We start from the raw sequence: 15,600 nt of genomic DNA, 5'->3' as shown, positions 1-15,600 counted from the left end.
ACTGTTTTTTTTAAAGATTTTGAGAGAGTGCACGCAAGCATGAGCAGTGGGGAAGGGCAGAGGGAGAGGGAGAAGCAGGCTTCCTGCTGAGCCGGGAGCCCGATGAAGGGCTGATCCCAGGACCCTGAGATTACGACCAGAGCCGAAGGCAGATGCCTGACTGAGCCACCCTGGTGCCTCAGAAATTAGGAGATATTTTATTTTTTATTTATTTATTTATTTTTAAAAGATTTTTATTTATTTATTTATTTGAGAGAGAGAATGAGAGAGAGAGAGCAGGAGAGAGGGGAGGGTCAGAGGGAGAAGCAGACTCCCCGCAGAGCAGGGAGCCCGATGCGGGACTCGATCCTGGGACTCCAGGATCATGACCTGAGCCGAAGGCAGTCGCTTAACCAACTGAGCCACCCAGGCGCCCCTTTTATTTTTATTTTTTAAAAAGATTTTTTATTTATTTATTTGACAGAGAGAGAGCGAGAACAAGAGCACAAGTAGGGGGAGTAGGAGAGGGAGAAGCAGGCTTCCTGCCTAGCAGGGAGCCTGATACGGGACTCGATCCCAGGATTCTGGGATCATGACCTGAGCCGAAGGCAGATGCTTAACGACTGAGCCGCCCAGGCGCCCCAGGAAATATTTTAAAAGACAGTTTTTTTGGGGGCACCTGGGCGGCTCGAGTCGTTAAGCATTTGCCTTCAGCTCAGGTCATGATCACGGGGTCCTGGGATCGAGCCCCGCATCGGGCTCCATGCTCAGCGGGAAGCCTGCTCTCCCTCTCCCATTCCCCCTGCTTGTATTCTCTCTTGCTGTGTCTCTCTGCCAAATAAAGAAAATCTTAAAAAAAAAAAGTTTTTCTTTTCACCCTGTCCTTCCTCTGTTCACTTATCTTACAAAGTACAGTAGTCCCCTCCATCTGTGGTTTTGCTTTCCCTGGTTTCAATTAACCTGTGGTCAGCCTAGGTCTGGAAGTAGAAGATCCTCTACCATTCCCTGTGCTTGTGCTCTGTTTCTTTCTCTCTGTCAAATAAATCTTTAAAAAAAAAAAAAGGGTCAATAGTAGCCTAACACTTTCAGAGTGCCTATGGCCTTCAGCTCACTTCATCTCATCATGCAGGCATTTCATCAGCTCACATCATCATAAAGAAGGGTGACTGCGGTATAGTGAGATATTTTGCAAGACCACATTCATAAAACCTTCATTACGGTATATTGTTATAATTGTTACATTTTATTGTCAATCTTTTTACTGTGCCTAATTTATAAATTAAACTTCATCGTAGGGATGTGTGTATAGGGAAGGAAAAAACAGTATTATACGGTTCAATACTATCTGGTTTCAGGCATTTCCTGGAGTCTTGGAACACATCCCCGGTGGATAAGGGGGAACTACTGGAATGATTGCTAGTAGGTTCTTAGGTATCTGTCCAGAGTATCTTTAAGTCTCTATAAGCAAGCAAATACTCTTCCCTGCCTTCTCTTCCTCCATTTTCTATACAGTTTAGCTTAGCTATAGATATATTTGGGGCCTTTATTCTTGTCCCTTCCTTTTTTTTATTTTTAAACTATTTTTTTTTTACTTTAAGATTTTATTATTTGACAGAGACAGCAAGAGAGGAACACAGTAGAGGGAGAAGCAGGCTCCCCACTGAGCAGGGAGCCCAGTGCGGGGCTTAATCCCAGGACCCTGAGATCATGACCTGAGCTAAAGGCAGACGCTTAAGGACTGAGCCACCCAGGCGCCCCTCTTTTTTTTTTCTTTTTTGAAATTGATTAGCTTTTTTTTCTTTTGGAGTCAACTTCTCAAAACTTTGAAAATCACTTAATTTCATCCAGTTTAAAAATTTATTTGCATAGATTGAGGCAAAGTAATTTTTGGTAAAAGTTTGTTTTTTATTTCTAATTTTGTGTGGTTCTGTATTTTCACTTTTAATTAGCTAGTTTTTTTTTTTTTTAAAGATTTTATTTATTCATTTGACAGAGAGAGGCAGTGAGAGAGGGAACACAAGCAGGGGAAGTGGGAGAGGGAGAAGCAGGCCTCCCGCGGAGCAGGGAGCCCGATGTGGGGCTCGATCCCAGGACCCTGAGATCATGACCTGAGCCGAAGGCAGACGCTTAACGACTGAGCCACCCAGGCGCCCCTAGCTAGTTTTTTTTTTTAAGCTAGGTTCTTGGTTTATTTTAGTTTTTCTCTTCTACTGCTTTTATCTTTCTGCTTTCCTTTGGTTTATTTGCTTCATTTTCTAACTTTGAATTGAGTGCTTAGTTCATTTGTTTCCTTTTTCCCTCGTTGGTATGCATTTAAGGATGTGAATTTTCCTTCAAGCACTGCTTTAGCTATAAATTGGATACTGTATTTTCAATATTGTAGGCTAGAAATTTTGTAATTTCAGTTTGTATTTCTTCTTTAACCCAATATATATTTTTAATATTGTAAATAAAGCTTTCTGTGATCGGCATGGCTATTATAACCTCTTTTTAGTAACTTTGAGGTAACCTGTCAAGACTAAGCTAAAGACTGACTAAAGATTTCATTAAGATTTTTAGCATAAACCTAAAGTTTTCCTTTGAAACAATGAGAAGTTTGTCTTTTTTTTTTTAAGATTTTATTTATTTGACAGAGACAGCGAGAGAGGGGATACAAGCAGGGGGACTGGGAGAGGGAGAAGCAGGCTCCCTGCTGAGCAGGGAGGCCGATGCGGGGCTCTATCCCAGGACCCTGGGATCATGCATGACCTGAGCCCAAGGCAGATGCTTAACGACTGAGCCACCCAGGTGCCCCATGAGAAGTTTCTTTTTAAGATTTTATTTAAGACAGAGTGCGCATGTGCGCATGAGTTGGGGGGGAGCAGAAGCAGACTCCCTGCTGAGCAAGGAGCCCCATGTGGGATTCAGTCCCAGGACCGTGGGATCATGAGCTGAAGGCAGCAACTTAACTGACTGAGCCACCCAGGTACCTCATTGAGAAGATTGTCTTAATGAGGTTTTTTAGAGTCCCACTTATAACTTCAGTATCTATTTTGGTTCAGGTCTGGATTTGAAATGGAGAAGTGAGATTCAAGTGAGTGCTTGAGCAAGTGGCAAGGGGCACAAGTTTCATTGAAGTTTTTATTTTTATTTTTTATTTTTTTTTAAAGATTTTATTTATTTATTTGACAGAGAGAGACAGCGAGAGAGGGAACACAAGCAGGGGGAGTGGGAGAGGGAGAAGCAGGCTTCCTGCTGAGCAGGGAGCCCGATGCGGGGCTCGATCCCAGGACCCTGGGACCATGACCTGAGCCGAAGGCAGACGCTTAATGACTGAGCCACCCAGGCGCCCGAAGTTTTTATTTTTAAAGAATTAGGATTTGGTATCCATCTCTAGTTGCTAAACTCTGACCCTATGTTATATTTAATGCATAATGCAAAACTCATTAAATAATATGGAATCTTTTGTGCTTTGTAGTCCCACAGCAGTTGGCCTAGTCAAGGCACACCACCCAAATGTTACGTAGGCTTTTCCTAATTAATATCCTTTTCTTGAGACCTTTTCAGTTCACCAGTCCTACTCCCGCTAGTGTTCTTTTTTTTTGAAACCAAAATCTCAGTATATAATTCTGTTTAAAATTTTTAAAATTCTGGTCAGAATCTTTAGCATATTTGAGGCTATAATCATGTTCTGAACTGCGTTTTATTATTTCAACAATAATACATTAAGTATTTACGCTGGGAGGTTCGGTGCTTAATGTAAGGGTTATAACCTAAGGGGCAAATGTGATCCTTGTCCTCATGGATAATAGTGTGGTGGGAAATAAGTAAATACAAATGTGATGGATGTTAGGGAAAAGTACAGAGTGATGAAGGATTATAATGAGGAATCTAACCTAGTTTGGAGAATTGAGGACAGCTTCCTTGAGAAAGAAGTGCTTTAGTTAAGACTTCAAAAAATGAATAGGACTTAGCAAGTTAAAATGGGAAAGGAGGAAGAAGAGCAGGCTAGGCTAGGCAGATGCTAGACTGTGTTAAGGGCCTGAGTAGGAAAAGAATGTTTTTAAAAGAGTCCTTCTAGGAAACTGGAAAGAAAGCCAGTATGGATAGAGTAATGTAGTTAGAGGGGGAAAGCCACAAAAACATCTTTGTTTGCCATTTAAAGACTTTGTGCTTTTTCTTAAGGTTATCAGAAATGATACAGATAGGTTTTAAGCAGAGCATGACTATAGATTTATAATGAAAGAAAATCACTTTGTAGGGTGAGTAATGGTTTGGAGATGTTAAGTGTTGATGTAAGGAGACAAGATAAGTGTTGGCTATAGTCTAGGTTAGTGGTTATAGGTGCCTTGCTGGTACCAAGTTAGCAGCAGAGGGGTTTGAGTAAAGTAGCTGGATTTGAGAGGTAGAATTAACATAGCTTGGTGACAGGATGTAGAGGGAAGAGCCAAGAATGGTTTCCAGGTTTCTGGCTTGAAACTTGGATGGATGGCAAAACCATTTATTGGGCCTGGAAACACTGGGGGAGAATAAGGTTTTGGGAGGATAGGATAAAGAGCTCAATTTTGGACCATTTCAATGTGCCTGTGAAACATAAGGGGTGATATGTAGTAAGTATTTTAAGATACAGGTCTGGAGCACAGAGAAGTTTAGTCTACAGATACCTCATATCTGGATGGCTGCTAATTGAAACCATTAAAAGGGTGAGACTATCTTGGGTGAGAATATAGAAAGGAGAAAAGCCTAGGAATTTTGATATTTGATGTTTGAACTTTTGATATTTGATGTTTGAATAATAAAGACTAAAAATACCGTGAACTTAGGGTCAGGCATCATTTTGAATGATTTATAAGTATGAAATCATTTGAATTGCCCAACATCTCTCTGATATAGGTCCTATTTATTTCATAAATGTTAAAAACTGAGGTGAGAGGTTAATGGAAAAATTTTACTGGTAAATTAACAGCTGGAGAAATGGGAGAAGAATGGAAGTTTCGTGTTATTAAAAACAAAGATGTTTGTAGAGCCAGAGGATGGCTTCATCTTGAAGTCTTCTGAGAAGTAAACCAAAAGGAGAGCTATAAAAGATCCATGGGTTTGAAAGATGGTATTGACATTGCTGATTTCAGCCAGGATAGTTATGGTGGAATGGTGGAAACGGAATCCAGGTTGATAAGGGCTGAAGAGGAAATGGAGACTGTGTAGACATTTTTGAAATTTTTCTGAGACTGGAAGGAGGTGGTTGCCAAAAAGGGATTTTTTGTTTTTCTAATTTAGGCGGGGGGTGAGGGGAACCTGAACTTTTTAAATGCTGGTTTAAGCATTGACAGAGAGGGAGAAACTCAAGATTTTTAAACGGGAATCAGAGTTAAGATTTCTTTTGAAAGCATAATTGAAAAGGATCCAGGGCACAGGTAGAAGAAGGATATCTCCTCTAAACAAAGGGAGGAAGAAAGGCTGGATCCACATTGGATAATGGGAAGTTGAGGTAGTAGTTCCCATTTGATGCTGCTTTTCTTGAATCAAAGTTAATACCATTTGGGGGTAAATATGGGAGGGGGGTTATTCCCTTCTGGTTTACGTACCTCTGAGGGCTGTATACTATGATTGTATTGTCTGCATTCTTGGTTCTATAGTCGGAAAGCCTCTTTACCTTTTTTTTTTTTAAGATTTTACTTATTTGACAGAGACAGCGAGAGAGGGAACACAAGCAGGGGGAGTGGGAGAGGGAGAAGCAGGCCTCCCGCTTAGCGGAGAGCCCGATGTAGGGCTTGATCCCAGGACCCTGGGATCATGACTTGAGCTGAAGGCAGATGCTCAACGACTGAGCCACCCAGGCGCCCCAAAGAAATAAAATCTTAAGAAAAGATTTAGTATTACCAGACTATTTTTAAAATAGCTTTTTGAAATCATGTACATAAAATTAACCCATTTTAAGTGTATGTCAATGATTTATAGTAAAAATTTGTAGAGTTAAGCAATTTCCAGGACAATCCAGTTTTCAAACATTTCTGTAACCCTCCAAGTTCCTTTTTGTGTTCTCATTTGCTTTCTAGCTCTATAAGTTTGTCTTTTAGGATATTTCATATAAGATAGTCTTTCCCATATGGCTTCTTTGACCTAGCATTATGTTTTTGAGGTTCACCCTTGGTATAGCATGTATCAGTAATTCATTTCCTTTTATTGCTGACGAGCATTCCTTTGAATGGTTATACCACATTATGTTTATCCATTTACCAGTTGCTGGATGTTTGGATTGTTTTTATTTGGGGCTATAATGAATAATGCTGCTATAGAAATTTGCATGTAAGTCTATGTGGACATACGTTTTCATTACTTTTGGGTAGATAGCTAGAAGAATACTATATTACTTCAATTATGAAGACTTTATTTTTTTTAATTATGAAGACTTTAAAATATATCTATGTGGTTAGACAATTTTCCCATCTTCTGTTTCATATTATTCTTCCATATAGAATTAAAGTCCCATTAAAAAATCTACACTTTTTCTTTTCTTTTTTTTTAAAGATTTTATTTATTTGCCAGAGAGAGCGAGAGAGCACAGCAGGGGGAGCAGGCAGAGGGAGAGGGAGAAGCAGGCTTCCCGCTGAGCAGGGACTCGATCCCAGGATACTGGGATCATGACCTGAGCTGAAGGCAGAGTCTTAACCGACTGAGCCACCCAGGTGTCCCTACACTTTTTCTAATTACCAACTTTTTTCACCAGTGAAATCCTTTTGTTGTTGTTGTTGATCTATGAAATACTAAAACAAACTCTGTTAAATTTACAGTATTTCTCTTTTTTTAAAAAGATTTTATTTATTTATTTGACAGAGAGAGACACAGTGAGAGAGGGAACACAAGCAGGGGGAGTGGGAGAGGGAGAAGCAGGCCTCCTGCTGAGCAGGGAGCCCGATGCGGGGCTCGATCCCAGGACCCTGGGATCATGACCTGAGCCCAAAGGCAGGCGCTTAACGACTGAGCCACTCAGGCACCCCATATTTACAGTATTTCTTTACAATACTTAATTTTGCCTGTTAAGGTAATTATTGACAAATCTTTTCTATCATAGAATAAATTTTTTTCTTGAAAGATTATTTGAGAGAGGGAGAGTGCTTGCATGTGGGGAGGGGTAGAGGGAGAGAATCAGTAAGCTAAGCAGATTCCCTGCTGAGCATGGAGCCCAACATGGGGCTTAATCCCATGATCCATGAGATTACGACCTGAGCCAAAACCGAGAGTTGGATGCTCAGCTGACTGAGCCACCCAGGCACCAGAGATTTCTTGAAGTTGCTTATTCATCTGTGTGATCCTCACTATGCTTCTTGTGTACTGTATTTGAGTAGTGAATGAATATTGACAGAGGAATTCTGTTGGCTTATTGCTCTTAAAAACAATAGGTCTCTGTTTATAGACAGGAATTCAGCTGTTGTTATGGCTCAGATTTCTAGTATAAAAATGAATTTTTATATTTTTTAATTTTTAGATTTTTTTTTAGGGGGGCGAGGGGCAGAGGGAGAGCGAGAATCTCAAGCAGAGTCTCAATCTTGAGAACCCTGAGGTCATGACCTGAGCCGAAACCAAGAGTCAGACACTTAAACTGACTGAGCCACCTAGGTGCGCCTAAAGATTGAATTTTTAAATTTAACTTTATATAACTTGTATTAAATGCTCTGTCTCCCTCCTACTTTTTTTTTTTTTTAAAGATTTTATTTATTTATTTGACAGAGAGCGAGAGAGGGAACACAAAGAGGGGGAGTGGGAGAGGGAGAAGCAGGCTTCCTGCCAAGCAGGGAGCCCGACACGGGGCTCGATCTCAGGACCCCGAAGGCAGACGCTTAATGACTGAGCCACCCAGGAGCCCGGCCCTCCTACTTTTTTGACTACGTATAGTAAATGACTAGTTAATAAAATTTGAAGTCTTCTCTATTATTTTTATAGGAACACTTATTCTGACATATTTGTACTTAGAAGTTAACAGAATTGATGTTTTCTTATCCTATTTGGTAGGAAGCAGTGGAGAAATATGAAGAAGTACTACATAACTTAGAATTTGCCAAGGAACTTCAGAAGACCTTTTCTGGACTGAGCCAAGATGTGAGTATGTTTGCTTTTTCTGAAACCACTTTATTGATCTTGAGGAAAATATTAGTGTCCATTAATGATGTTCAGTTACCATCATCTAATTCCTGCTGATATTTTATTGGGGTTGACAATAGCTAATGAAGAATTAGTGTTTTCAGATTTCTGGAGTCTCAAGAAAACACAAATGGTATCTGAATATGAGGTACCGTGATAAAGTACTCTCTAAATGTGTATTCACTGTGGAGTTATAGCAGTCATTGAGAAGGGGATACATTTATGAAGAAGATTTTATTTTTTTAAAGCAGTCCTTTTTAAATTTATTTTATTTTTTAGAAATGGGGAGAGGGAGGGGCAGGGGAAGAGAGAGAATCTTAAGCAGGCTCCACGCCCAGCACAGAGCCTGACACAGGGCTTGATCTCACAACCTGGAGATCAAAGTTGTGAGGTCAAGACCTGAGCTGAAGTCAAGAGGTGGACACTTAACCGACTGAGCCACCCAGGCACTCCTATGAGAGAGATTTTAGAATACAGGTTTATAAATTTATATAGCATAGGCTTGTAAGTTTAGCATTATTTAACATATTAGGAGACAGAATTGGTAAACTTTTTCTTGAGACCATGATAGTTATTACCAGGAAGATTTGTGATTGTTGTTAGAGTTAAGTCTGGTTTCACAGCTTGTTAGATTTTCTGTTGGCAGTTGAAACTTTTATCTCTGACAGATTTAGTTAGTAATTAATATGACACTTTAAGCATTCATTAATGAAGTATTCTTTGCTGCTTTACAGTTGTGTTAAAAGGTCTATAAAGATCATGTTTTAATAATTAAGGAAATTTTTTTGTAAATTCAATTCTGGGGTGGGGAGCATGCTTTCTAAGATAGTGTCTTTCACTTTTTGGATTTTTTTTTTTAAGATTTTATATATTTGATTTTTTAAAAAATTTTATTTTATTTATTTGACAGAGATCACAAGTAGGCAGACAGGCAGGGAGAGGGAGAGGCAGGCTCCCTGGTGGGGCCCGAACCCAGGACGCTGGGGTCATGACCCCAGCCAAAGGCAGACGTCTAACTGACTGAGCCACTCAGGCGCCCCTATATATTTATTTGAGAGAGACAGCATGAGCAGGGTGAGGGGCAGAGGGAGAGAAATAAGCAGACTCCCCACAGAGTGCGGAGTCTGATGTGGGGCTTGACACCCAGGACCCTGAGATCATGACCTGAGCCGAAGTCAGACGCTTAACTGACTGAGCCACCCAGGCGCTCCTGGATATTTTCTTCTTTTATGGTGAACTAAAATTCTCGTTTCCATTCCTCTGGCATCAAAAAAACCTCCCCAAACAAAAAAAGCCAACGTACCATTTCTAGACTGAAGACATCTACCATCTTAATCCTTGTAATATCGTTGCTCTCTCTGGATGTTTGACTTAATTAACTCTTAAAAGGTAGTGTGTAAATCTAAAATAGCCTAATATAGAGCCATTACCTTCTGTTTTCTGGATAATTCTGTTAATGCAAGTTTAAGATTTGGGCGCCTGGGTGGCTCCATTGGTCGAGCAACTGACTCAAACTCTCAGGGTCATGAGTTCAAGCCCCATGTTGGGGGTGGAGCCTACTTTAAAAAAAAAGTCCAAGATATTAGTTCTTTTTGCCAACCATAGCATATTTTAACTCAAGTTTACTCATTTATAACTTAATTTTAGTAGTTTCTGTGAATTCCATAGTAACTTAAATTTGTAGGCCATTTTAGATATACTTTTAAATCAAGTTATTTCTTTTTTTTTTTTTTTTAAAGATTTTATTTATTTATCTGACAGAGAGAGACCCAGCGAGAGAGGGAACACAAGCAGGGGGAGTGGGAGAGGGAGAAGCAGGCTTCCCGCCGAGCAGGGAGCCCGATGTGGGGCTCGATCCCAGGACCGCGGGATCATGACCTGAGCCGAAGGCAGACGTTTAACAGCTGAGCCACCCAGGCGCCCCTCAAGTTTTTTCTTATACATGTATGATTACCCCTCCCATGTTAGATTTATTTAATTTTGACCCACTTTACTGTAAAAAGTATTTCATATCTTTACTCTGGTTGGATGTTTGGAAGTACACATCTATAATACTTAAAATTTTCTATTAGCTCTCTTTACTCAGTTATTTGATAATTTTAGTTTTTTATTCAAGTGTTTATTTTTTCAAAGTATGTTTTTTTTTATTTTTAGGTTTTTTTTATTTTTTAAAATTTTATTTTTTAAAAAGATTTATTTATTTGACAGACAGCGAGAGCAGGAACACAAGCAGGGGGAGCAGCAGAGGGAGAGGGAGAAGCACACTCCCTGCTGAGCAAGGAGCCTGATGTGGGGCTCGATCCCAGGACCCTGGGATCATGACCTGAGCCGAAGGCAGACGCTTAATGACTGAGCCACCCAGGTGCCCCTTTTTAGGTTTTTTTTTAAACACCTTCCATGTGCCAGGTACTTATGTAAAGTCACTTGATTTTTACAGCAATCTAGGAAATAGATGCATATATAGTGCCATTTTACAGATAAGAAATCTGATGCTCAGAACAAGAGGAACTTCTTCAAAATCGTATTGCCAGTAAGTGGTAGAGTGGGTCTAGGGCCCTAACTATTTTTTGCTCCTAAAAACCTTGTTCTTTATACAAGGATATAGTATCTTTCTATTTACATGTTCTTCCGCTCTTGTCTAGAGGTAGTTACCAGTTAACCTCATTGGTTATTTTTTCTCACTTATACCGTGGATTTACTTTCACTTTAGGTGAGGTGTTAAAGTACTTTGGAACATGCCTTCATGAATCAAGACCCCAAAGGTGCTTGCCAGTTACCTTCCAACATAGTAATTTTTGGACTTTTACTAAAGTTTCTTTTGTCTCTTGAGAGTCAGTTTTGCATTGTATAACATTTCTTTCCCTTCAAACTAGTTGGAAGCCTTTCTCTTCTTCCCAGCTGTATCTCTGTCTTCATGACATGAGCTCTATCCTGGTGGGGATTTATCATTCTACGAGGGATCAGAAGATTTTATTATTCAATATGATTTATTGATAGTGGTTTATTTCATGTCTTCTTCCTTCTTTACAAATCAGTCCTCAGCTGAAAGAAGAGGAGAAAATATAACCTGACTTCTTAGTTTCTACATAAATAAGGAGAAATACGCTATTGTCAGTAGTTTTCTGATTATGATGTAAGAAACAACTAATTTTCTTATTTGATACTTGATCGATTCAACAAATATTTGAGGTCCTGTCATCTGTCAGGCTCTATGCTGGGCACTAGTGATACATATTGGTAAACAACAGAGATATAGTCCCTGTCATCACAGAGCTGAAACCTAATGGAGATGCAGGTAAATAAAAAGGTAACCATTAAATGTAATAGGTATTTGAGTAGGGGAAGTTCAGGGTATCCTGAATCCATAAGAACATCTACTCCAGCCTTGGGAATGGCTAACAAGAGTTCTGAGGTAATCATGGGATAGAAACTTGAAGATGCCCTCAGCATCAGTTGTCTTTCCTTGTACCATCATGAATCTGTCCCAAGAGAATCCCACTGTCTTGGAGAGGTAGAATTGCCACCTCTAATCTCTTTCCTTCTCTCAAGCAGAAACTGAGAATCCTGTACTTTTGGTAAATGTTATTGGCTTAAGTCCATATTGAGGTCTTGGAAAAAGCATTTCTGAGCCTTTGCCATCCTGAAAATATCCTAGCCCACATAACCCCAACCACTCCATTTCTCATTCTCAAAATTTTACCTTCACCTACTGTCTCTTGTCCCTGGTAGTAACACAAGTCAAATTTATTAAGTGACTTTCATACCTCCTTCTGAGAAAGGAATTAATAATGTCATAATGAATCTTTTCCTGAGGTTTCCTTCCATCTTAATTTGTTAGGATTTATGAACATGTCTTTTGGAGAGTCTTAAATATGATGGTATATCAAAGTACTTTAACCTGCATATAGGAAAACTTTTGGATTTTTGTTTTGTTCTCTTAATTTTCATAACTTGGAATATATCCAGTATGATAGAAATATTATAATTAGAAGAACAACTCTGGGGAGAAAAGACCTTTTAGATTTCTTACTGGAAATAGATGGTACTTTTTATTAATTGGTATTTTATAAATGGGAAGTGACTTCTGGGACCCATGTATTATGTCAGACTTTAAGAGATTACTGTTCTGAGCTTTAGAGCCAGACACAGGGCTGCTCAATCTGCATACATATTTATTTGATGGAAAATTTATGTTCTGCTAACTATCCATCTATGTTTGGTTAGCCAAATAATGAAAAATACAGCTCCGGGGCACCTGGGTGGCTCAATCGTTAAGCGTCTGCCTTCGGCTCAGGTCATGATCCCGGGGTCCTGGGATCGAGTCCCACATCGGGCTCCCTGCTCAGCAGGAAGCTTGCTTCTCCCTCTCCCCCTGCTTGTGTTCCCTCTCTGTCAAATAAAATCTTAAAAAAAATAAATTAAAAAAAAAATACAGCTCCATCCAGACTGAACTATTATGAAAATCTCAGTTTTACTTAAAAAAACTATTTGCTGGGGATGTTTTTTAGCATTATGCTTGTAAGACATTTTCTGTTTGGTTTTCAGTTCCTTACACTTTAGCTAGTCTTCTTTGGTTTGTTGAAAATAGACCGTTTTAGTTGAAATATTCTTCTCCTAGAACAAGAAATTTAAAAAAAACAGACTTCAAAACCGAACTGAAGCATTTTCTTAAAATCCTTGGCCTAAAAAAGGCTTGATACACATAAATATGGAAAAGTTAAGTTTTGCGATCGATATGTGTATCAGCTATAGGTACTTTGTTTATCATGGTGATACCAGAGGTACTAAATACAGCCTGGAATTGGGAGATACTTGGACTTTCTAAGCTCCGGTTACCTGAGACATACCACCATATTACTCAGTCCCTTCCTCAACTGAAAAAGAAAGGGGTTAAACGAACCTGTCAATTTCACAGTGTTTATATATATATGAGATGTATCATCTAATCTCAACTCTTTGGGATTAGACTTTGTGGACTGTGAACTGCTAATACGGGGTGGTGGAGAGTTGGCAACTTTAATGAAAATTTGTTTTAACAGCTACTTAAAGCGCAGAAGAAGGCTCAGAGAAGGGAGCACATGCTAAAACTTGAGGCTGAGAAGAAAAAACTTCGTACTATACTTCAAGTTCAGTATGTATTACAGAACTTGACACAGGAACATGTACAGAAGGATTTCAAAGGGGGCTTGAATGGTGCAGTGTATTTGCCTTTAAAAGAACTTGACTACCTCATTAAATTTTCAAAATTGACCTGCCCTGAAAGAAATGAAAGTCTGAGGTAAGCTAATGAAAATACTTTCCTAAAAGAGAACATAGAACATTTTAGCCTAGATATATATATATATATATACACATACACATACATGATAACATATATGTATTACAGTATATATAGAGAGAGAGCGAGAGAGAGAAATTAAGAGAACATTCATTTGATTCAGCATGGGAAACATTGGTGGGACCAGACTGTGAGAGGGTTGAGAGGCTGTCTAGAAGGAAAGTCAATTTGAAAGATCTCATTAATGTGCTTTTTTAATTGTAACATTGATTTTAAAAATGATGTCTGATCAAGTTTTGCCTCTATACAAGTAACCATAAAACTGATGATGTATTATACTTAAAGGTTTTTTTTTTTTTTGTAATTATCTCAGGCTATTGTATTACCTGAGAGTCTTTCCCTTCTTACTACTGCTGTACTTAAGTGGAGGTAAATAAAATGTAACTTGGCCAGTATCATTAAACTTTCAAAGTGAGAATTATTTGGTGGTCTTTTTATGCTGTGAATAAATACTGAGAAACAAATCTGATAATTTAAGAGACAAAATCAGCAAAATTGAGGCTATCCAATTTTTCCCCCTATAGTTATCCATTTGCTGTTCTTGGTTTGATGGAGGAAATCAGCTAATGAACACATCTCTGCTTCTGCTTTGTTCAGTGTAGATCCTTCCAGTGTTGTCTTTTGGCCATGCTAAAGCACAGTCCGATTTCAGTTGTTTTGGAACTCAGTCCTGTATCAGGAAAAAAACCTAATAAAACTTAATTTTAACATATATAGCCATATATATATTTTTAATTTCCATTCTGATAGTCTAGTCCATCATCATTATCTATTTGGTTGTTTCCTTCTCTTCACTTTGATGGATTTAGGGAGTGTAGCTTAGTTTAATATGTATAAGTGAAATATAATTTGGAAAACAAACTGCTGTGTTTTAAAGTCAAATGTAGATCTTAATATTGCCATTCCAGTCTTCTTTCCTCTAGGACATTACTTGATAATTAATGACTTTGCATTGCAAAGAGCCTTAAAAACTCTTTTTCGTCTATTCCTTAATAGTTCTATTTTGTAAAATATTTTAGTTGTTTTAAGAGAAAATGCTTACATTTGAAATCCCTAAAGTGGGCATTTAGTCATCTTTTATAAAATTTGAATTTTTTCATTTTGAGAGAGTAAAAAGACAAAATTAACATTGAATGTTTTGACTGTTGATGAGTTTTACTGTATACATTGTATTGCTCCATATATATGTATTTGTGTGTATGTACCTCTAAAGCTACTTTGTTCTGCTACTGCTTTTCCTTGTCAGTGTTGAAGACCAGATGGAGCAGTCATCCTTGTACTTTTGGGACCTTTTGGAAGGTAGTGAGAAAGCAGTGGTAGGAACGACATGTGAGTTTTCTCTACTCTTGACTTACATGCTGTAAATACTAGACTTTGTTTAGAAGTGTAGGGCTGATTTTGTTTTGATATTGAAGGCTGAAACTGTCAGTCCGTTAGAACTTACATGTCTGGCAATACTACATTCATGTGGAGAATGATAATCTGTTTAGTCCTTTTAAAAGCAGCTATTATGGGCGCCTGGGTGGCTCATTTGGTTAAGCAACTGCCTTCGGCTCAGGTCGTGATCCTGGAGTCCCAGGATCGAGTCCCACATCGGGCTCCCCACTCAGTGGGGAGTCTGCTTCTGCCTCTGACCCTCTTCCCCTCTCATGCTCTCTCTCACTCTCTCTCTCTCAAATAAATAAAATCTTAAAAAAAAAACCCAGCTATTATGTAATGGTACTCACTCAAATGGAACCTAGGGAGAGTTTTGAAGTGGCAAGTCACTATGATTTGGGAAAAAGAGCTAAAGACTCATACTGGCTTGACCGTTTTGGGGTTCAGTTCTCTGCATGGTAGTACCTGTTCTATTTATGAACTTTAAATCCACACATTGTTAATGGTAAGGCTTATCTACCAGATCTAAGAAAATATGAATGGTTTGGGTATATAGTTTATTGAAACATTGTTGTCTATCGATGTGGTAATGATCTGGAGAGAAAAGAGTCCTTTTGGCTTCCTAAATAGACTTGGCCAAATGACCAAGTAAAAACGGTCATAAGTACATAGTTTTGTGTATTAGTGTAGGATAATGAAAACGCTAGAGGCTAGTAAACTGTTTTTTTTTTTTTAATTTTATTTTTAAAAGATTTTATTTATTTGACAGAGTACAAGTAGGCAGAGCG

General features: G+C 38.7%; 2 protein-coding genes across 12 annotated transcripts in view; both read left to right on the top strand.

Annotated features, from left to right (window-relative positions):
• Window positions 1-15,600, top strand: part of IPO8 (importin 8) — a 166,025-nt gene that overhangs the window by 69,097 nt on the left and 81,328 nt on the right. The window lies entirely within an intron of this gene.
• CAPRIN2 (caprin family member 2) overlaps window positions 7,946-15,600 on the top strand; it is a 32,689-nt gene continuing 25,034 nt past the window's right edge. For all 10 annotated transcript variants that reach the window (XM_081821412.1, XM_081821410.1, XM_081821408.1 and 7 more), the window contains exons 1-3: window positions 7,946-8,055; window positions 13,137-13,375; window positions 14,682-14,764. In XM_081821412.1, the coding sequence (XP_081677538.1) occupies window positions 13,176-13,375; window positions 14,682-14,764 (283 nt within the window). In that variant the 5' untranslated portion in view covers window positions 7,946-8,055; window positions 13,137-13,175. The remainder of the gene's footprint in view (window positions 8,056-13,136; window positions 13,376-14,681; window positions 14,765-15,600) is intronic.

This window comes from Leptonychotes weddellii, chromosome 5 (genome assembly GCF_054177405.1).
Source record: "Leptonychotes weddellii isolate Sample4059 chromosome 5, ASM5417740v2, whole genome shotgun sequence".
In the NCBI taxonomy this organism is placed as follows: Eukaryota; Metazoa; Chordata; class Mammalia; order Carnivora; family Phocidae; genus Leptonychotes; species Leptonychotes weddellii.
This window is presented reverse-complemented; position numbering and strand designations above follow the sequence as displayed.